Genomic DNA, 24,509 nt, shown 5'->3' with positions numbered 1-24,509 from the left:
ACCAGATCCAGTCTGTATCCAGATCAGAGGGTCACTGCAGTCACCCGGATCCAGTACGTATCCAGACCAGATGCTGGATCAGCACCTAGAAAGGACCTCTACATCCCTGAAAGACAGCGGAGACCAGGACAACTAGAGCCCAAGATACAGATGCCCTGTAAAGACCTTGTCTCAGAGGAGCACCAGGACAAGACCACAGGAAACAGATGATTCTTCTGCACAATCTGACTTTGCTGCAGCCTGGAATTGAACTACTGGTTTCGTCTGGTCAGAGGAGAACTGGCCCCCCAACTGAGCCTGGTTTCTCGCAAGGTTTTTTTCTCCATTCTGTCACCGATGGAGTTTCGGTTCCTTGCCGCTGTCGCCTCTGGCTTGCTTAGTTGGGGACACTTCATCTACAGCGATATCGTTGACTTGATTGCAAATAAATGCACAGACACTATTTAACTGAACAGAGATGACATAACTGAATCCAATGATGAACTGTCTTTAACTATCATTTTTGCATTATTGACACTGTTTTCCTAATGAATGTTGTTCAGTTGCTTTGACGCAATGTATTTTGTTTAAAGCGCTATATAAATAAAGGTGACTTTGATGATGCTGACCCTCAGAGGACCTCAGATGATGCTAACCCTGAGTCAACAACAGAACTAACAAATATTGCTACAAGTGTGACTGCATCATATAATAATTATTAATAATATTAATAATGTTCATCATCTGGCTGACTACGACTTGTATAATTTTTTTTACAAATCCTGTCATACGTGCACAAACTGACAGTCACCACTTATAAGCTATTACTAAATATTGTAGAAACATAATTTTCTGTAAAGTTGCTTTGTAACGATTTGTATTGTAAAAGGGCTATACAAATAAACTTGAATTGTCTTAAATTCTTCTAATATTGCTATCACAACACAATGCAGTCCCTTTGACATGTTTAAATATAAAATAAATGTAAATGAGTGTAGTACTACTTATATTTATTGCATGCTGCACTTCTTTTCAAAATGAAAAGAAATAAGAATTAATATTTTGCATAAAGAAAACATAACCTATTTTTAGAACCATTAAGATTTTTTTTGTCATTTTAAAATCACATTAAATTGTCTCTTTCAACACATTATTTTAATTATATATATATATATACATATATATATATTTTTTTTTTTTTTTTTTTTTTTTTACTATATTTCAAATTAAAGGCAGTGCAACAAATACTATTGTCAGGTATGAATACATATTAATTTATGTATCATTATTTTGTATTGCAGTATGAGAATTACTTTTTTATGTATATTAAATAAATATTTTCTTTAAAATAACACACCACAGAAAAATAAAGGTCCTAGTTTCTTTATGTAATCTACTGTATAATGTCTTATACTTTCTTTTGATATTGGGGTAAAATACAACTTGGACATGCATGCAGATAACAGGTTTTGTGAGTTTCACCTTACCTTTTTTGAGTTTCTACTTACTGATAATATAAACTGTTTAGCCAAGCAATGGTCCATACATTAAGTGAAATAATTCCATATTGCCATTTTCATTTTAGGAAGAAGTCAAGCCACCATTTTGGCACCATCCGTGTATCTGAGGAATGTAAAACATCATCTGAACCCTAGTCACCCATCAGGTCTTTACCCACCTGCTTACACCTCCAGTACCTCCCATCTGTTTGAATCAGATAAGTATCTGGATAGCTCTAGACTCCCTTGAGCTTCATTCTAGCTGATTGCTCATTTTATAATGCTAATGGTGGCAGGCGGGAAGGTGTTGGGTTCCCGTCAGCTGGTCTCTGGTGCGCTGGGAAGAGTGTCTAATAGACTTTGACAGTTAAAAGGGCAGATCTTATTCACCGAGGGATTTGGTATGTAGTATTATTGTAGACATTCAGTGGACATATTACTCAACAGATGTCAATGTTTTTGCTTACACAGGATGTGTCACTATGGAGGAATTGAACTTTATGGGAGAGTCCAGTCGAACAGCTCTGCACACAATGGACCACAAGTTTGTATGCCCTATTTAGTTTCTTGTTACAATTAAAATGAGGAAGAAATCTTTGTAGAGACCAAGACTCAGTAGGCATCAGCTCTGATCATAAGCGATGGAAAATACAATTATAAAAGCAGCCATATCACAGCACATTAGCTATATGACAATGATCACAGTAATAATAACCACATTATTCAAATTTGCTAATTTGCACATTTTATCACCTATTAAATAGTCTTCCAGAGTTCAGACAACAAATGCTAAAACATTGCTGACCATCTGTCTGTATGGTTTACAGACATGAGGTAGAGCTGATGAGTCGTATCTGCTTGATGAATGGCCTCTATTATTTTGGTTGTAGAAGGATCATCTTCCACTGGCAAAGATCATTGCGTATTAACACAATGTGTTATCTTCGGTAAGTTTATTGAAATGTAAATGCAGAGGACAAGGTGACCTTGATTTTTTATCATTAGAGAAAGGGCATGAATTCTGCTTGTGTGGAAGTAGGGAAAGATTAATTTCTTAGTTAAAGGTGAATCAATGAAATAGGAGACTTGCTTGAAGGTATACACACTCATATGGTACGACTTTAAGTAAAATTACAAAAGCACACTCCTTTGAAATGAAATGATTCATGCTTTGTATAAGCCAAATGCAAAGACAGTTGAAATGGAAAATGGCTTTGAGAACTTATGCAGTTGCCATAATATACAAGACATGATGCCACAACATAAAATAAGGTCATACATAACAGTTCCTCCAATGTAACAGTATACAAGTAGAGAGTATTTTTTAAAGGGTAAAAATAAATAGTTTTAGCAAGGTTTAGTGTTTACATTTACAATCTAAATACTGTACGTATGAAAGAACACATAATTCAAGCACAAAATATAATATTGAGAAACACTGACTGATAAGTAGTTTCTGATAAGAAATAGGGATTCATTTATCCATTAAATGAAACAAATGTACCTCATTACAAATCCTATAACGAGTTTAGCAAATGTACTGGATAAATACCTTCAGTTAATAATAAAACAAAATACTTAATTGTAAAATAAAAGATAATAGCTGCATATTAAGAATACTTAGAATGTTCCTCAGCAAAACAACAAAAAGCATCAAATTAATTTATAAAATACAATCAACACTACTTCAGTTTTGAATATCTGTCCTAACTAAGAAACAATAGAATTTGTCTTAATGTCACTACATAGGGTACACGTACAAAAATGCTAAAAGAATCAACATGCATATGAAATTGCATCACATTTGAATGTACAGGTTTGCACCCTGAAAGACAAAATTCAATTTGTCGCTGTTGTTTTATTGTCTTCTGCCAACTGTCGGAAATGAAAGGTTGCAACATTTTCACTCAATCTCTCAAGCCAAGGTAAAGCTCTGTTGAGTTGCAATTTTTCTATGTTTTCCAGTTGCCCAGCAGAAATCGACAGGCGAGGTATGACACCATTTTGAATTACAGGTGTTTCATTTGTCCTTGCAACCAAACCACTAGCGAGAGAGGTATATTGGCTCCAGAGGCCTAAGGAATTTCCGTTATCCACTTTACCCACAACATCTTTTGAGGAAGATTCCTGAAATTGCTCGGAATTGGATCTAAGGAATGGACCATCAACAGAAAGTCTGCGACCTCGTCTAGCTGGAGAACTGCTCCACATGTGAGTTCCCATATGAACCTAGATAGAAAACAAGATGCAAAATGCAAGTAGGTAATTGGCTATGAGGTATCTGGAATGCTACAACTGAATCTATACAAAAAAAGTGACTGAACATCTTTAACATCTTTTAACTGGTGTACCTTCAAATTTCCTTTAGTGGTAAATGCACGTCCACATATGTTGCAGGCAAAGGGTTTCTCACCAGTGTGGGTTCTTTCATGAATTTGTAGCGCACTCGAAGAAGAGAAGGTCTTCCCACAAATGTGACAGAAGTGCTGTTTAGCTGTTCGCCGAAGTGGTGTTGCTGTTAATTTTGGTGTAGAAAGTACAGGCAATGTGGAAGCTGTTGAGCTTACTATACCTGTGTGTGAATCTTTAGGATCTTTTTTGATGAACCCATTGTGGTCAATCCTTTTTGAGGGATTAACTGGTTCCATGGAGGGTAGAAACTGGTTTGTTGGAAAAATCAGGATCTGATTTGCTGGCTGAATCAATTGTGAAGGTAACTCTTCCATCTGGTGGGTAAGCATGTGCTGTTTAAGGTTACCTTTGGTTGAGAACCCTCTGTTGCATGAAGTGCAGATGAATGGTCGCTCTTTGGTGTGACTTCGATAATGAATATCCAGAGCGCTTTGACAGGCAAATGTCTTGTTGCATATATCACAAACATTGCTTTTTTGGGATCCATGCTCATTAAATGGAAAAATCATAGTCAAGCTATCTTTTGGTGTATCTCTAGATGTTCCATCAAGTAATCTAGATACTGTAAGATTTGGCTGTAGGTTTGAGATTTTTGATTCAGCAGATTTCAAATTTCTGTCCATTGTAGTGTATCCTTGCTTTTCATAAGCAGAGCCATTGGTGGAAGATGGGTTCCAGGAGGGTGTCATCTGAGTGATGGAGGAAATCCCTCTCCTTACACTCTCATTGTCACTATCTAGTGAAGATAATCTCAGGGTTGAGCAGTCTCCATCCACTGATCCATTCCCCAAAGTCAATTTATCGACATTTAACAAAGTTTCCACATTCGAAACTGCAATCTGACTCTCTGACCCAGTTACTGTGGCAAACTCAAAAGAAGCAGGGGAAGAACATAGGCTGTCCGGTAAAGAGGCTGGGTATTTTGAATCGGATTCACCTTCCATAACATCCATGTTCTCACTGGACAAGGTATCCTCTCCCAAGGTCCTACCATCTACAGAGTCAGCATCCTGATCCATGGTTTCTGCAAAGCTATCATGCAATGGGACATTAGGAATGTGACCACCCATATGCATGTGGATATGCTGCTGTAGAACCATTGCATTTGTAAACTTTTCTTGACATATTGGGCATGAATGATGTATTCTAAGAGGTGTCATGGAACGATGAATGCTGTAGTGTGTCTTGAGATTGCCCTTGGTTGTAAACGCCCGTCCACACACTCTGCATTTGAATGGCCTTTCTCCGGTATGGGTGCGGAAATGCATTTTAAGGGCACTTTGACAGCTAAGAACCCGGTGGCAGATTCCACACTCATTGGGGTCAGTAGACTTCTTGTCAATGTTCTCCACTAACTGCTCCAGCTGTGAAGTCTCAGATGCCCCAGGAGGATTTGGAAGACCTCCAAAAAGAAATCTGGTTTCAATCTGCTCCGGTTTTAGCTTGGTTATTAAGGTTGTATTGTCCAAGGTATTAATAGCAATGTCGTCTCTTGAACCCTCCCATGAGGAGCTTAGTAAGTTAGCAACACTCAAGGGTTGTGTAACCTCTTGTAATTTCTCATTTGAAATTAGAGGAGGGCTACAACCAAATCCCTCTTGATGTCCATTACTTCTCTCAGACACCTCATTGACAACAGGACTATGTTTAGTTATTGATATCCCTTCCTCCTCTTTTTTAATGATGGGTGGAAGACTTGGAAAAGATGGTGGCAGTCTAAAGCCAAGTGAGTTACCCATTAAAGGTTTACTTTCCAACCAGGTAAGAGCAGGCTTCTCAGGAGGCAGAGACATGCCATATGGGATACCTGTGCTGGTTGGGACATTATCTAAATGCTCTGGAACCGGACAAGGATTCATTAGTATGCTAGGATACTTCTCCTTGTGACGTTGGAAGTGGACTTTGAGATTCCCACGGGTGGAAAACCGACTTCCACATATGTTACATTTGTAGGGTCGCTCTCCAGTGTGAGAACGCAGGTGTATTTGCAAAGCACTATCACTTCCAAATACTTTGGCACAGAACCTGCATTTGTGCTTGAATATACAATCTTCAGATGGTCTCTTGTGTTCACATACACTTACATTGAGGGGTTTGGCTTTCCTATGCTGGGCTAGGGCAGTCAAAGCATTCAGGTCCTCCACAATTGCACCAATACTAGGCAATGAGTTTTCAGAAATATTAAAGATGTTTGGTTTATGGGGCAATTCAAGTTTGTTTAGAATCACATCTGTAATTGAAGTAGGAGATTGTGCAGGATTTTTTAAATGAGCTGTGCCATCAGCCGTATCACTGACTGTGTTGTCATTCAAAGACTGATTACTACACAGATATCTACCAACCTTTGATTGGTTGCCTCTGTTTTCATCCGTCATTTGGAAGTTTCCTTTATCGCCCTTTAAGCCACCTTGGTTGTTTTGTGAAATAACATGTTTATACGGTTTAACATTAGCAGCTATGTTTTCTACTAGCCCAGCAGCTGCTGTGAGTTGTTCAGAGATGTGTGAGCTAAGTTTTATCAGTGAACTGGTTTGAGACAGACCATTGTAGGTATTTGTGGCCACAGGTGTATCAGAATTTTGGGTTGCTAATAGCATTATTTGGCATTGAATTCCTTCAATTAGTTTTAACTGCTGCTCCTGCTGTTCCTGCAGTGTTAACAGCTGCTCAATCAAACCAGAGGCGGCCATTTTGCTGTTGCTGGCGTTTCTGCATCTTGTCTTTAGATTTAAACTTGTTTCATGTGAGAACTGAGCAACAGCAACTTTGGTGTTTTCTAGGTTCTCAATGAAGACATTGCTATTAATGGCTGATAATTTACATAACTCAAGTAAGGTATTCTCTTGAGGTAGTATAGTTGAGAATTCTGAGCTAAAGCCATCAGCATAATGATGTTTTTCATTATCATGACTGCTGTTTTTAAAAGTGTGTAAGTATTTGTCAGCTTCCACTGATATTCCATCATCACAAAAGTCACAAGGTTCTTCTATATGTTCATTTCTTGTCAATCCATCCAAATTCTCCTCATTGTTGAAGAATGGTGAATCAATTTTGAGGCCAGAAGGTGGAGAATATAGGCTTTCGTTTTCACTAACTATTACCACTAATTGATCTTTTGAACAGTCTTTCTGATGTTGGTTTAGGTCTGTTGTACTGGAAAATTCAGCGCAGCATTGTTCACAGATATAGAGATCGCAGTTTGGAGTGGGGTCATTCTCCATTGTGTGATCTGAATTTCAAGAAGAAAAAAAAGATACACAGTTTTTATATAAGATCATATTAGATAGCATCTCAGTGAAAAAAAGACAACACAGTATTATGCATCTCAGATGTAACACAATTCATGACATAGTACGAAAATTTAATTCTTATTATAAAATTACTTCCTAGTTACCAAGTATAACATCATATGCATATTGAGTATTAAGAAAAATCTGTTTACGTTTTTACAATAACTTTGGTATTTTCAAACTGATCTCAAATTATGTAAAAAGAACAGTTTTGTTTCATGTGCATATCTAGGATATCCTATGATTGACATGGTTTTGATAAAACCTTTTTTTCCCCAAAATAAAGCAGATAATGTAAAGTTTAACAATATGAATTATTTATTAATAGTGTACAAAAAGGTCTGTTTTTCAATATACTTTACACCAATGGATTTGTATTAATTTATTTATTTTATGAAAATGAATGGGCAACAGGGTTGTTAGCAACAGAGTTGCAGAATAAACTAGCCTAAATTAAACTTGCCCCACTTAGTAGGGACTAGCTAGTTTGTGACAAAATTTTATTTTATAGATGGTTGATACATTTTTATTTCCCATTAATTCAAGAAAAATAAGAGATTATTTGAACATTTCTAAAAACTTTGGTAATAGATTTAAATGACTGACGGAAGCAACACTTTTTGAAAAAAAAAAAGTTTTCCCACAATGCAGGTAAAATGACAAATTTCCTGGGCAGTTGTAGATTAAGTTGTTGTAACAATGACACTTTGAAGGAAACGCTCAGAATACTAGAGAGAGAGAGAGAGAGAGAAGAAGAAATAGTTGTAGTAGTTGCTATGTATTAAAATTCGTGGATAAGAAAGAAATGTTACACACATTCAGTGCTTTTTTCTAACTTATCTTTGCGCGCTTTGATCAAACATCAGCATGCTATTTTCAGAAAGTGATAGAAAACTTACCGATGAGAACATAATGTGGCTTAGCCTGTTTCCTCCGGGACATGCTGGAATAACTCTGTTTTTCTCCCTAAAGAATCCACAAGTGTCCCAATCAAAATGAATCAGTGTCCAACCAAAAGCATCCTTGTCAATGAGCCCCGGTCTGGGTGAACCTACCGCCGGACTGTTTACATATTCATCATAACTGAGAAATAAAGTTGGCAGGAATGAAAATGCGATTATCACAAAGGAATGTGCTAATCGCAGTAATGTCAGCAAAGAATAATTAAATAATTTATAAGCGAAAGCCGTTCATACATCACCGCACTGTCGATCACAATATTCAAATTAAACACACTCCCACAACTCAAAACATGACAACTCCAAGACCGCAAATCCATGAGGAAATTCTTTGACAGCGTTGAGCGCGCTCAGCTCCGCCCTTCAATATTCCTATTGGCCAAGGCGGTTCACGGCCACGCCCATCAGCGATTCTATTGGTCAGTGTGCTTCAGATAGGCGTAGACTGTTCTCATTAAAGCGTGTAAGAGAGCATGAATCAGTGACTAGTAATGTAAAGGATTGTTTCACCAGCAGCAACACAAAACCACAGTGATGTCTCCTAGTCACATTTTATAATATATCTTTCATTAATGAGACATTTACAAACATCATCATGCTAAACATAAAAATAGTTAATTAACCATTACACAGCATCAAACATTAATGCCAATGTATATTAACTAATAAACTCTTAAACATTAAACTATATAATGAAATTATGACCGTCATGGAATTTATAATAAAGTTATACCTATAGTTTTGCAGTAAAGAGTATTTATACAGAGTGGGCGCAGTTAAGAAATGCTAAATGTCCAGGAAAATCGGTCTTTTGAAATATTCAATTCAACTGTAAACCTTTTGCCAACGTTACAAAAGGTAACAAAAGGTTACCATAACCCAGTCATCATGTACTCACGTCATACAAATCCAAAGAATTTGCACGTTTTGCATGAAATTCATTAATGAACAGGACGCAGAATCACAATAAAGTGTCATTATTGTTGTCTACAAGATTCGTCCACTATGATACGTCTTCTGAAGACATTCGTCAACTTTGTGTGAGAAGTAGACCGACATTCAGGTGGTTATTATTCATTGATAGGCCTATTCTTCCCCCCAGTGAGCCTTTAACTGCGAACCGACAGATGAGTCAGTGAGCCGAACTTTAGAATCGGTTCAGTTCGTGAACGAATCATTTTAAACTCGTTTTTTTTTATATATTGACGTTTGTCTTTCCCAAAGCTCAAAACTTTTCTTTATAAACGCAAAACAGTCTTTCACGGAATAATTGAAGTAATTCAGAAGAAAGTCATACGATTTGAATAATAGGGTGAGTTGCTAAATAATGACTTTTTAACCATAAATAGGCCTACATACTAAACAGTAAATAGTGACAGCTTTAACTGGCATTTAAATAGTCTAGATATTAATGAGTATAATAATAATAAATCGTACATTTATTTTTTTTAAAGCTTAATTGTTACGTGCTTTATTAAACTCACTTCAGGTTTCTGTTCTGTTTACAAGTAAATGGTGTTATGGCCTTTTCTGTTAAAAAAAGTAAAAATAAAATCTGAGCAAAATAAAAAGGGAAATTATATCATTCATAATTCAGTGCTGCTTAGCCAGTCTGCATTACAAACTAAAATTATTTTTAGCATATGTGACTTCAGTTGGCAACACAAACACACATTCATTATTTCCAGCCCACTTTTGATTCACTCATTCACCTCTAAAACTGCACACACACACACACACACACACACTCAGTCCTTAAAAGTTTACTGTGTGTTTGCACAGCATCCAGTACAAGTCATTATAAACAAATGCATTAATAGATGATGAGCCACACTGAGCCCTAATGATACATTTTGCATGGTTGTCTGTTTTCAAAAAACAGGATTTTTTCAAATGCCACTGTGATGTAAACAAGTTATTTTTACCTGTAGCTTCTTTTCTGCAGCTTGTGTTGCTGTGAACAATGAAGTGTTGACCTGAGCCAGTTACCTTATACATGAGGAATTTTGCTCTGCTCTTTGATGGCGCGTGAACATGACTATTACTGTCCACCTGATCTTTTGATTCATGGTTCTTCCGTGCAGTGCACAAATACATAAATACATATGTCATGTTGGTTTTGTGTGAACAGGAGCACACCAGGTGCTCATACTGCACTCATATGAGTCATGTTTTAGTCATTAGATATGAAGGGCTGTGCGGGAGTGCTATTATCTGTGGCCTAAGGTCCTTAGCAACAGACTTGATATGGACAAATGACACCTCCACTTCCTAAAAACAAAAACAGCATGCCAGCACTGTCTGACACCAATATCTTTACACTATATGTGCATAATTATCCACCCGGACTTCCTGCTCGGCAATATTTTTTTTCCCTCTAAGCCATAGCCACTTTTACACATCATTTTGTGTTTTCTGGTTGAACTGTTGTTGTGGAATCAACCTTTATGCTCCGTGTCTTTTGCTGTATTTCTTCATACTGCAACTTCGTTTTCAATAAGATTCCAAGACATTCTACAATGCACTCTAACTCAATCAACTCAATCCAGCTCATTTTCTGCTGTTAAAAGCAAAATTGCAGAATGTAGGTCAAGAGAAACTAGTAATGCATTAATAATACATTGTCTATATACTCATTTATGTTCATATATATCTCCTACTCACTCCAAACTGTTTTGTTTGGAAATGATATACTTGATGCAATATTCTGAAGGAGGTGTTTACAGGTAACAACACTTTGAATGATACAGTCAAGTCAAGTCAACTTTATTTATATAGCACTTTTAACAATACAGATTGTGTCAAAGCAACTGTACAGCATTAATTAGGAAAATAGTCAATAATGCAAAATGACAATAGTAAACACTAATTTTTCAGTTAAAGGCAGTTCTTCATTGAATTCAGTGATGTCATCATCCAGCTCAGTTCAGTTTAAATAATATCTGTGCAATCAAGTCAATGATATCGCTGTAGATGAAGTGACCCCAACTAAGCAAGCCAGAGGCGACAGCGGCAAGGAACCGAAACTCCATCGGTGACAGAATGGAGAAAAAAACCTTGGGAGAAACCAGGCTCAGTTGGGGGGCCAGTTCTCCTCTGACCAGACGAAACCAGTAGTTCAATTCCAGGCTGCAGCAAAGTCAGATTGTGTAGAAGAATCATCTGTTTCCTGTGGTCTTGTCCTGGTGGTCCTCTGAGACAAGGTCTTTACAGGGGATCTGTATCTGGGGCTCTAGTTGTCCTGGTCTCCGCTGTCTTTCAGGGATGTAGAGGTCCTTTCTAGGTGCTGATCCACCATCTGGTCTGGATACGTACTGGATCCGGGTGACTGCAGTGACCCTCTGATCTGGATACAGACTGGATCTGGCGGCTACGGTGACCTCGGAACAAGAGAGAAACAGACTAATATTAGCGTAGATGCCATTCTTCTAATGATGTAGCAAGTACATAGGGTGTTATGGGAAGTGTTCCCGGTTCCGGTTTACCTAATTAATGCAGCCTAAAAATACTTTAATGGATTTGGATATTAAAAGCATATTAGTATGTTATGTGTAAGCCAGGTTAAAGAGATGGGTCTTTAATCTAGATTTAAATAAGAAAAGGATCTGCCGCACGCAGTTGATTTTGATATTCTAGGTATTATCAAATTGCTTGAGTTTTGAGAACGTAGCGGACGTGGAGGATTATAATGTAAAAGGAGGCTCATTCAAATACTGTGGTGCTAAACCATTCAGTGGTTTATAAACAATAAGCAAGATTTTAAAATCTATACGATGTTTGATAGGGAGCCAGTGCAGTGTTGACAGGACCGGGCTAATATGGTCATACTTCCTGGTTCTAGTAAGAACTCTTGCTGCTGCATTTTGGACTAGCTGGAGTTTGTTTATTAAAGGTATAGTTCAGCCAAAAATTAAGCCCTAAATTACTCACCCTGAAGTAGGGATGGATATCTTTTACATTTTATCGATACCGATACTGCTTACCGATACCGATACTTACCGATATCAATACTGTTATCAATCCTATTTGCAAACGGCATACTGCACTTGTGATTGATATGATACCTCTTCATTCACTGCTACAAATTGAAGGTGTTCATATAAGTACGATTTGAACCATGCAAATGCACTTCCATTGAAGCCAACAACGTTTTCTAGTCTATTCAAAATGATTTTGTGTTGCACTAATATCCAATAGCTCAGCAACCATGGTCAGATGATAAGAGCAGATCATTTGTAACTCTAAGGAGAGCAGTCTCAGTACTATGATACAGTCTAAATCCTGACTGGAAATCCTCACAGATACCATTTTTCTCTAAGAAAGGGAATATAATTTTGAGAATACTACCTTTTTTAGTATCTTGGACAGAAAAGGGAGATTAGAGATCGGTCTGTAATTAACTAGTTCTTTGGGGTCAAGTTGTGTTTTTTGATGAGAGGCTTAATAACAGCCAATACAGGCAAACATTTCTGTTGTTAAATACTATTACTGTTTGAAATGGTTGTTTTTTTATGTGAATATACTGTATGTTACAATGTCATTTATTTCTGTGATTTTTAAAGCTGAGTTTTCAGCATCATTACTCCAGTCTTCAGTGTCACATGATCCTTGAGAAATCCTTCTAATATGCTGATTTGCTGCTCAAGAAACATTTCTGATTATTATCAAGGTTGAAATTACTTTAATGGAATTCATGATGTATTTTTTAAGGATTTTTATTTATTTATTTTATTTTTAATAGACATTTATTTGAAATAGAAATAGTTTGTAACAATATAAATATATTAAATGTCACATTTGATACATTTAAGGTTCCCTAAATAAAAATAAATTATTTTTAATCAATCACAAAATTTGTATGGTAGTACAAAGCAAATGTCTTATTAAGACTTCTAAAGAAAATATAAAATTTTTGTCGATGGACCATTTATTTATTTATTTTTCAAATTTTTTTTTTTTCTGTGATTTATTTCAAATAAACTGGCATTATTATTTTTTAATCGTTTTTTAGCCATATGAATTATTATATCAACTGGCATTTATTTGCAGATTTAAGAGTTATTTTCATTTTTGATGCTGTGCATTTTCCTATTCCCAGTATGTTTGTATGTGTGGATTGATGCCTGTCACTGATGTTTTGTCTGGGGTTTTGTTCTGCCTTTAAAACCTTTTTTTCAGTCTTCCTCAATATCCTGTGAAGACTGAGCCACTTAGACAGTCCACAAAAGCATCAGATGAAAGACGGAATACTACGTTCATTTTCATAGTGTTAAAAGACAAGAGAGAAATACATTCATTCCCTGCCACTCTTTTAATAAGACAAACAATACAAGAATTTGAACATTCACAGCACACTGCAAAATCTTTAGTCCAAAGTAATATTTCTATCTCTTTTAACCCATATAAGGTAGTTTATGTGCTATAAATAAGTGTATTTAGTGAACAAAACCAGTTAATTTAGATTTTTTAATGTTTTAGGTTACAGTGCATACTTTATTTTTGTTGTAAAACATAGGGACCATTTTACTGTTAAGCTGCATATTGCAAATTACTAGCACATTGCATGTTTATTAGTATTTGTAAAGCACAAATGTATGCATTATTCTGCATGATCATATATTAGATCCCTTAAAGGGATAGTTCACCCAAAAATGAAAATTATTTCATGATTTACTGACACAGAGGAGACAAATTGTTGAATAAAGTTGTTGTTTTTATATTCTTTGCGTACAAAAAGTAGCTTCGTACAATTACAGTTGAACCAAATGGAGAGAGAAAAGATAAATTCTCACACGTCTATAGATTCAGATCACAAATCACAGATCTTCATAGGAACTCAAACATTTCTCATTAGTTCTCTGATACGGTATCCACATTCATCTCAGAGCTCTATACTCTTACTGTATGTCAACAAGTTTCTCATGTGTGTCTTTTTACACAGCTCTAAGATGAAAAACCTAACACAGAAGACCTGAGCTGTGAAAGATCAAGCTCTGAGCAATAACATCGTTTTTTCTTTTACTGCTCTCAATCGTTCACCAGCAGGTAAGTGTTCCCCGTTTGATCGAGGGCAAATATTTCATGGAAATGTTCTTAAAGATGGCCTTGGAGATGAATTAAACTCTTGCTCTGTTCATTTTTGTTTTTACGAGAGCACACGGACATTACTGACAGGTATTGTCTGACATCTGCATAAATGTAGTGCATATTTATGATGTGTCAGCTGTGTTTGCCACGGCGCGCTAAATCCAGCCCCTAAAGCTGCCAGCGGTGAGGTGCGACTTCAGGATTGACAGGTCTGTGAGTGACAGAATGAATATTTCTTCAGGAATATCAGCTCAATGGAGTACTTCAAAACAAGCCTGTGTTTTACAGCCTCCATGTTTCCACTGCTGCTGTGATTGTAAAGAATGAGAGGATATATATATTAAAGAGAAAAAAAAAACTGAATATGGGTGTGTGAATGTATTTTCTGTTAGACTTTCTCTGGACAAACTTTATTAAATGCTACTTTATCATTTACACAGAGGCAAGAAAATGAATGGGACTCCTAATCAGATTTAAATAAAGAGCCCAAGTCAGTCATCATAATGCTTTTTTTCTTAAACGTTAAACCGCATGAACACATTGCATTACACCAAACACACAAAATAATGTTTTTTTTAGCAACATCATATGACCCCGTTAAATCTAATCCAATTGAATGAGATTCAGATTTTTTTTTGAGGCCACTGAATGAAATGCAACATAATAACCATCCCGGGCTCTTATTGATGCTGAATGAGCCGCATGAGAGCAGCATGTGGTCATATTTCAGACGCTGAGATCACACACTGACTCATGGCCTCAGCTATGGCCGGCTTTCATTCAGACTCAGGAGCAGAAGCGCTGAGACTCACACACAGTTCCCAGAAGCTCTGAATCATTTCCATAATGATGTTGATGATGATGATGATGATGGAGGTCAAATCAACACAGGTGCCCCACAGCTATTCTTTTCAGCCATTAGATAATGTCATGATGTTTGATCGCTAATAAAAGGAGACTCCATAAATTATCTCTGGATGACTAAGAACAGATTTTAACAGCATAACTCCATAGACAGGAGCACGACAATGAAGCCAATAATTCCATATAAGAACAATATCAGATGCTGAAGAGACTGGGATGGATCCTGCCCATATGCCACAGATATTCATCTTGCTTCTTTTCTAATGAAACCCTTTAGTTTTTGACCCTCTGTGATTAGTCACATTTGAAATGAATAAATAAGCAAAAGCAGATGCCATCTGTACAGTGTAAGTATTTAACCTGTGATCGACTGCTCCTATGTCACAGATACAGCAAGTTATTCAGCTACAACCAATCAGAAACCGCTCTTCCACATTCCTCATTAAATATTCATTATATTTGTACAATTGCAGAAACTTAAAGGGATCATCGGATGCCCATTTCCCACAAGCTGATATGATTCTTTAGGGTCTTAATGAAAAGTCTACAACACTTTGGTTAAAATTTCTCAATGGTAGTGTAAAACGTCTCTAGGTTACGTATGTAACCCTAGTTCCTCGAGGGAACGAGACGCTGCGTCGAAACGCTTTTGGGGAACGCGTTTAGCGTGAGCGACTCTGAATATCATATCTAATCTGTCTTATAGAAGAGTGTGACGTCATGGGCGGGGTGACATAAGTGACAAGGAAGCTATAAAGGCATGAGCCGTGCAGCTGGCGTCAGCTTCGAGTACCAGCAAGTGCTGGCAGGGGTGCCGGGGGTATGGCCTCGAGACCAACGTCTCGTTCCCTCGAGGAACTAGGGTTACATACGTAACCTAGAGACGTTCCTCTTCAGGAACTCAAACTGCGTCGAACCGCTTTGGGGAACGAGTACCAATGCTGCCAGACTACCAAACCCCTGCCTAGTGTGTATCCGAAGAGCACAGCTTAGGACTAGAGGACTGAAGCGCCTGGAGTGACTGGCATGTCTAAGCCATAGAATCTTGCAAAAGAGAAGGCGTGGACCACCCCGCAGCATTGGAGATGTCCACCTCCTAGGAAGGCCTTGGAGGCCGCCCGTGTGGAGTGAGCATTGGCTCCCGACAGCGGGGGACGACCAGAGGACTCATAGGTGGCGTTGATAGTCTCGACTATCCAACGACTAATAGTCTGCTTAGAAGCAGGAAAACCCCTCTTTGGGGGACCATAGCATAAAAGCAATTGGTCTGTTTTTATCCACAGGGCAGCTCTGTGGATGTATGCGTCCAGCGCTCGAACTGGACACATACAATTTAGCTTCTCTTGGTCGGGTTCCTGAAAGGGAGGAGGACAGAAGACCTGCAGCACTACAGGTTGTGGTGTGACAGAGGGAACCTTAGGAACATATCCTGCTCAAGGGTATATGAACGCTTTGGTCATGTCAGATGCAAAATTTAGATAGGTAGGGGCCACTGAGAGGGCCTGTAAATCTCCTACTCTCCTCAGAGAGGTAATGGCCAACAGAAAGGCGGTTTTAAGAGTCAGAGGTCGGTCTGAGATATCTCCAATCGGCTCGAATGGACATTTGCAAAGAGCCTCTAACACCACAACCAAGTCCCACGGGGGAATACGGGACCGTACTGGAGGTCTCAGCCTCAGCGCACCGCGGAGGAAACGTGTAACTAAGGGGTGTCTTCCCAAAGACTGACCATCAAGAAAGGCATGGTAGGTCACAATGGCCACCACATAAACCTTCAGCGTGGAGTGGGTCAACTCTGCAGAGAGCCTGGCCTGTAGAAACTCCAGAACTGTACCAACTGGGCAGTTTGCTGGGTCAAGCTGGCAGTCTCTGCACAATGAGGTGAAGAGTTTCCACCTCAGGGCGTACAGTTTCCTCATTGAGGGAGCTCTGGCTTGGAGGATGGTCTCAACAACTTCGGTTGAGAGACCGGATGCTATGAGCTGTGCCCCCTCAGGGGCCACACCCACAGCTTCCACAACTCTGGGCGAGGGTGAATTATCGTGCCCTGCACCTGTGAGAGTAGGTCTGTCCTGATCGGTATCTTCCATGGAGAGCCGTCGAGGAGCGAGACCAGATCAGCGAACCATACTCGGCCCGGTCAGAACGGGGCTACTAGCAACAGACGGACCCCGTCCCGGCGTACTCTCGCCAGAACTCCCGGGAGCAGAGCAATAGGGGGAAAGGCATACAGATGAAGCCTCGGCCAGGACTGTACCATAGCGTCCAGTCCCAGAGGAGCTGGATGAACTAGAGAGAACCAAAGGGGACATTGTGATGTCTCTTGAGGTGCAAAGAGCTCTACTTGAGCTCAGCCAAAAACTCTCCATAGCTGCTTTACCACCTCGGAAGTTTCCAAGGGAAAATCCCTTGGTCTTGAGCCACCACTGTAGGGGTCTCATGTACAGCAGGCCAAGAGGTATCACATTGGACGCAGCTTACATCAGAGCCAGCAGTCTAGAACTGCTTGACAGTGAGTGACTGGCCTTCTTTGACTCTCTTGACTGAGATGAGGATCAACTCGATACGAGCAGGGGACAATCGTGCCTGCATCGCGGTCGAATCCCATACTACGCCTAGATAGGTGGTTCTCTGAACTGGAGAAAGTACACTCTTCTTGGCATTCAGTCTCAAACCCAGCTCCCCCATATGTGCGAGAACATTTGACAGTAGTTTCCACACTGCTAAATAATCTACTAAGGGAATCAGACTGACCTCTGGTGTAAGAGGCCCCCGAAGGGGCGGCAAGCATCTCAGCTCCGCTACACACGCGGGCAGAAAATACTGAGGACATTGCTCGCTGGAGGCCGCTGCGACCTGGAACTCTGGCAGGGTTGGCATACCAGCCCCCCAGAGGGCGCTGAGGCAAGACGGGGCACCATGTAATGCGGTGTACGCCGCTCTACCCCAGTAGGGGCCGCCCTCTGCAGTCGTGACCGAAACGTGTCAGGACTTCTTAGCCGAGGGCCTCCCAGCCTGAAGTACAGCCCTCAGATCCGCCTTAGGCTGGGAAAACCCTGGTTTAGAGCGTTGCTTCAGCCTCCGGTTCCGACGCAGGGAAGCGCGGGCAGCAACGCTTTGACGATAGACTGAGAGGGCTGCTGCCGCCCAGCAGCCCCTCCAGTATATATAATCTCTCAGAGTGAGATAAATGTCATTATATTCCTCAGAATTTAATGCAAACAAACAATCAGACGAGTAAACACAGTCTGCCTTGTTGATATAATTCATATCTAACTTCTCATAGTCAGATATATACTGAATTTAATTTCTCAGAATTAATGCAGTTAACCAATCAGACGAGTAAAGATGGTCTGGTTTTGGTAAGATTCACATCAAAACTGAAAATGATGTAATACACGTGTTGACTCGGCAGCATGCGAGCCCCTTAGTCACACTGACAATATTAATCTCCTCGGAGATACGTAGCTGCAGCTGCGAGTTCACAGAGGGGCAAGGAACCGCTGCTCGTGCTTCCAAAACCTCGAGAACGAACTCTAGATCTAGGGAACACGGGTGGAGATAGGCAGAGCCGTCTTCAACCTGTCCCCAGATATGCGAGAAGCACAGTCAGCCCCCTTATTTTTCCCGAGAGCTGGCTGCGTGGGCTGCACTCCTCATTAATGCTGCTCGTTATAAAGTTAGGCATAATATGCTTGTGAAACTGATGCTTGTGCAACTGTTGTCTATGCAACTGATGTTTATGCAGCTTATGTTTGTGCAACTGCGAGCTCATCAACGACTTCTGTTTCAATCTCCTCTGAGAAAGAAAGGCGGTGTGTCACGGTCGTCACTCAGGGGGAAGGACCGCAACACTCGGGCATCCGAACCCGGAGATCGGGCAGATCTGGCAGGTGAGGTAGGAGATAGGGACGCGCCCGTCTCCATACCCTCCAGCAGATCTTATCTGCGAACCCAGCGAATGCAGGTGCCGCTCTGCCTCGGCGAAAGCGGGACCGACACCACGAGGAACGCTGGTGAAGACTCCCTCTCGAGAAGAGTCCTCCGGGATCGAAGCGTCCACACTGGCTTGTACCAGGTCAGGCAGTCGGCTCCCTCAAGAGCCGAAACAGCGTGCCTCGATCCCAGGCAGACCGCGCACAGACCGTGTATCCACACTCGTGATGTAGCGAGGAACACACACGATCTGGATTCGCCTTTCAGATGTCTCGTCTTAGCTTTGCTATTTGACAACTGCTTACTCTTTGAGGAGCTTATAGTGACAAACAACAATAAAGAAGACTGACAAGACAGAATGACATGCACACACAGAGCGCTTGCTGAAATACGCGAAGCTGACGCCAGCTGGATCACAAATGATTCGTACAAACATAGATGTATTTAGTTAGATCGAGGTTGCATTCCCTTTAAAAATAATCGCACTCTAATGCGTCTTTAGCGGCTCAGATGTTGGGAGTAAATGTCGACTGCTATGTGCATTATTACATCCAACAACAAAACACCTCAATCTCTTAGTCATTCTTGTCTACATCTGCTGGGATGGGCCTGTGCAGAATTACATTACTCTGCCACCTGAAAACACAAGAAGTGGGTTTGGATTAATCAAGATAAAACAAATAATCACTTGTAATTATAGGATGGTTGTGTACACACACTGCCAACACACGTATGTTCAAATAACAAGTAAAAGTGACATCCAACGACCCCTTTAAAGTGTTACGTTTGAAAGAGGAAAATTGTTAATCCTGCTGAAGTACAGGCAGTGAACTGCAGTTATTAAGGGTTCAATTATTTGTAAATCAATTTACATTCTGACAAGGAACACTCCACAATTTTTGGAAAATTTTCAACTCCCCTAGAGGTAAACAGTTGAGTTTTAACATTTTTGAATCCAGTGATATTATGCAGCACCTGAAAATAGTCCCTAGTAAATAAATATCACTGCGCCTGCTGCCGCCCATTATTATGCTGGAATGAAAGTATAGTTCCTAGCCATATCGGCCTAGAGAAACGCAACTTTTCATTTTCCATCAGTCTTAGCATAATGTAACTACAGAAGAGTCAATTTTTAAATAGGAAAAATACCAAAACTCTAACGCTAATGGTCTAATCTGATTCAATGATCTATGCTAAACTATGCTAAAAGTGCTACTGCCAGACACAGAGATAGACTGAATGGATTAAAAAACGGTAAGCTTAACAACCTTCTCTGCTTTCCCTATTAAAAAATTTAATTGTGCAAAAAATGTTCTTTATTATTATTATTATTATTTGGGTATCATTTTCATTTGTGTATTATCCACAAAATGGCCTATGTTTAGTTACGTTGAGGTTGAACTGGAATATCCTACATAAAAAAAAAGTCTGTGGCCGGCAATACAGATAGTGCTTCCCTTTTGTTCAAAAATGTTGCATCTGATTTGTAACAAGCATTAGTGACAGAATCATCAGCCAATCAAATTTTGATGTTCAATAACAGCACCCCCTCTGTGTCTAGCGAAGTTCTCATTGCTACCCCCAACCAGGGTTGCCAGGTTTTCTCAACAAAACCCACCCAGTCGCGTTTCGAGGGGGTCCATTGTTAAAAATCACGTTCCAGGAGTAAGATATCAGTGACAGAGATGTGTAAGATAGATGTGTAAGGGTGTGTAGTTTACAGCTGCCTACTGAAGGCCCTGACTGATACCCCACAGTACGCTACTGCTCTAGGGGAGTGGGAAAATGAGCCTTTTTCAAAAATAGTGCAGTGTTCCTTTAAATAATGTTGTGTCCTAGCTCACTGTAGTTGGCCAATTGTTATCAACCTTATAAATATGCAAATAAGTATCTATGTTTACCCTAGTGTGAAATCATGAACTTCTCTATTCAGGGTTAGAGGATAACACACAGAACAAGGCAACACAGGATTACAGTTTCTCAGACATTCGTTCTGTATTTCCCCTTAAACGTTCAACATAATGAGAGTAGACTATTTATCCCCTGGCTGCTGTGAGGGAGGTTTCAATATTAAATTCATACAGTGTGTTTATGAGTAATGCTGAGTCAGGGAAGATGATTCAGGTCATCTGGCTCCAGCTCACTGCTGCTTATTGTGTGATTTGTATTATCATAGTGTGCTCTAGATATAATAACCCCATGCTATTTGAGCCCAGGCAGGACAGACTCTTTGTGTCTGCTTCACAAGCTTTGAAGTTTGTTGATGACACATCACATGTGGCATCAGTCCACATTCCTGCCCTGTTTGGGTTATAATAAAAGAACAGACCCTGTCCTGCTCTGGTTTTATATTGTATTTTAATGTAATTAATTTTAAAAGCACCTAATTGTTTTATTTTCGGACAGCATTTGTTAGTTTTTGTCCCTTTTCAGTCTTTGAGAGGAGATGAGGAAGTCCATCCACTATTGTGCTTGTGATGTAGATTTGAGAAATAACTAGAAAATTCAATAATTTTTAATCTACATGCATCTATCTATAGAAACTATCTTTAATTATAGTAAAGCTTGATTACACTAGAAGCATCTGCATGAGTCACTTTTACAGGCCTCAACCGGCCTGTTTGTAAAGGTATAATAATACCATAATATCCATAACTCTAGTGCTCCATCTGCTGGGAAAAATGTATTATACAGAGACAACAAAGCACTATTTATTTTATCCCCAATTCCTATATAACAAAAAACCGATGGGATATCACCTACAAATAGTCATTTAATATATTTGAAAGCCATAATGTAAAACATTTAATAAGCCTACACTGCAAATCATACATTTCATTTTTTTTATAACTTTATAAACGTTATAAATAATTGTAAAAAGCACTAAACCTTTACAAAAAATATTTTTATATATATATTTTATATATATAATAAAACTATATAAATATATAATAAGTGTATAGTATACAGTACTAAAATATCACTGCATTAGCAAACGTTCCATGATTTTTGGACACAGTCTGAGAGGATCAAATATTTAGTCAATATTTCAGACTATAGCCTGGTTAAAAACAACAGAGTAGACTTGATGTAGACTAAAATAGCACAACTTGAGGCCATTTTTCTAAAAATAAAAATGTTTATTAATGTTGGATGATAATTTAATGCTCTCTCACTACAGCAGAGAGATAGATTATCAGGAAAGGCAAAAGGCACTTGCAACAATCACATAATTTTTCAGAAATAAGGGAAGGAAATATGATCTTATGTTAACAAGCAGAAACGATTGAATAAATTCCTTTCAGAACTGAAGAGGAAATAAGATTCTAACATGTCTAATACATGCAGAGAACAACATGGCAAATAAATATATTAAAAAGCACTCACCTTCTACTAATAACATGATTGTTAACCTGATGTTATTCATCTAACAAACAACAGTTCGAAAAATTGCATAAATATATAACATTATAAAACTCTTTATGAAAAATAAATCTTTATAAAACACACATGGTAAACTCATCTGACATTAAGTGCTTAAAAATCTCCTTCAGTCTTATGACACATGCCAACATGTCTACAAAATACTCTTTTAGCTTCAGAAATATCTGAGATCACTGGTTGATCATAGCTGACCAGTTTTGCTTGTGATTGATTAGATAAGCTTTTTGTAGCTTGTCTGTTTATTAAAAATGGCTTTAAAGAAATGTTTTCTCCTGGAGATGAAATGTTCATGTCGTTCAAGTCCCATACTTTCTTTTTGTTTAACACAAAATTAGATATTCTGACAAATCCTTTTATCCGAAGGAGCCCCAAACACGACATGCAGAGAAACACAACAAGATAACGGATTTAAAGGGGTCATATGACGATGCTAAAAATAACATTATTTTGTGTATTTGGTGTAATGCAATGTTTACGCAGTGACGCAGCTTAAAAAAACACATTATTCTCCACATATCGAACATTATTGTTTCTCCTCTATGCCCAGTCTTTCTGAAACGCGTCGATTTTTACAAAGCTCATCGGTCTGAAAAGCTGTGCTTTGATTGGCCAGCTATCCAGTGGGTTGTGATTGGCTGAGTTCCTCAAGCGTATGACGGAAATGTTACGCCCCTTACCATATTTGGAAACACACCGAATCTCCACGACAACAATACTACACCAAAAATTTAAGTTACACATCCTTTCTTTTCGTAAAAACATCTGTGTGTTGTTTATGCAAATCTCCCCACACAGTGATGTAGCTTTGTGGAGGCGTGAGACGTTTTATTAAAGAGTGGACGAGTATTAACTTTTATAAAGAATATCTCTTTGGGTTTAAGACTTTCAGATGTTATATATGCACAAACAGCTTGTTACACTCCAAAAACAAGGCAAACTTAAACTCGCATTACATGACCCCTTTAATAATGACTTCCTACCACTTATTCATCCACCCCCTCGTTTTAGATAAATTGCTGCTACATTTGTTTCCTCTCTTTGCTTGAAGGGTTAGTTCACCCCAAAATTAAAACTCTGTCATCATTTGTTGACCCTCATGCCGTTTCAAACCCTTATGAGCTTCTTCTTCTGTTGAAGATTGTAAGTAACCAAACAGTAGACGGTAAGCCATTGACTTCCAGTATTCTTCAGAACATCCTCTGTGTTCAACAGAGAACGAAACTCATACAGGTGTGTAACAACATGAGGGTGAGCAAATTAGTGTTCATTCTGTCAGCTACTTTCCATTTTAGTCTTAGCCTTAGTCCTATGTTAAAATCTCCTTGTTAGTTTTTATCATATTTAGTCAACCTTATCCTACTTAGTTTTAGTCAAGTTTTAGTTTAGTCAACATTTTAGTTTAGTTTTACTCTAAAGTACTTTAGTCAAGATTTAGTCTTATTTCGTCAACAAAACTGCATGTTGATATAGTCATAGTTATAATTTATTGACCTTAGTATCATCTCGTCTTTATCACGTCTTAGTCATGGGAAAAAAGCTGGTCAATGAACATTTTTCGTGATTGTCTTTGTTAACAAAATTAACACGAAAATTATGACAGAAGTTTCAGAATTTGCTCACTTGTGGCGATTTGCTCATTGCGACTCTCTGATTGGTTGAATTTTCTGTACAGTATCTTGGGTAATGTAGTTTCTCACCTGGGATTCCACCGTTAAACGTGATTATATAAAACATAAGTGATGGCTTCAACAATAGCATATAGCATCAATTAAAAACTTCTGAGCGTTAAATAGATCTCTCTTTGAAGGTTATACATTTTTGTTTAAATTCAGTTTCCCTATGGAGAACATGAATGGCTTTTTTGCTTCCAGAACCCGACTGTTGTGCTCTCTAGAATACAGGCTTGGCTGTAGTTGCACATTCAAACATGATCATTTGAGTATCCGAACCTCTGTCCAAGCTGCTGTGTGGGCAGAACATTTCGAGACTAAAAATCCAAAACACTGACATTTTGGGTGACTTGTATCTTTACATGTGTT

The 24,509-nt window shown here is 38.8% G+C and overlaps 1 protein-coding gene across 1 annotated transcript; it reads right to left on the bottom strand.

The window, feature by feature from the left end:
- Positions 1-2,424: 2,424 nt before the first annotated feature.
- Positions 2,425-8,437, bottom strand: LOC132124627 (sal-like protein 1). Its single transcript, XM_059535732.1, has 3 exons — positions 8,080-8,437; positions 3,830-7,119; positions 2,425-3,707 (listed from the first exon to the last, which is right to left on the bottom strand). Exons 1-3 carry the CDS (start codon positions 8,120-8,122, stop codon positions 3,318-3,320), a joined length of 3,723 nt encoding a protein of 1,240 aa, XP_059391715.1. The 5' UTR covers positions 8,123-8,437; the 3' UTR covers positions 2,425-3,317.
- Positions 8,438-24,509: the final 16,072 nt, after the last annotated feature.

The sequence above is a fragment of the Carassius carassius genome, chromosome 43 (assembly GCF_963082965.1).
Source record: "Carassius carassius chromosome 43, fCarCar2.1, whole genome shotgun sequence".
NCBI classification, from domain to species: domain Eukaryota; kingdom Metazoa; phylum Chordata; class Actinopteri; order Cypriniformes; family Cyprinidae; genus Carassius; species Carassius carassius.
This window is presented reverse-complemented; position numbering and strand designations above follow the sequence as displayed.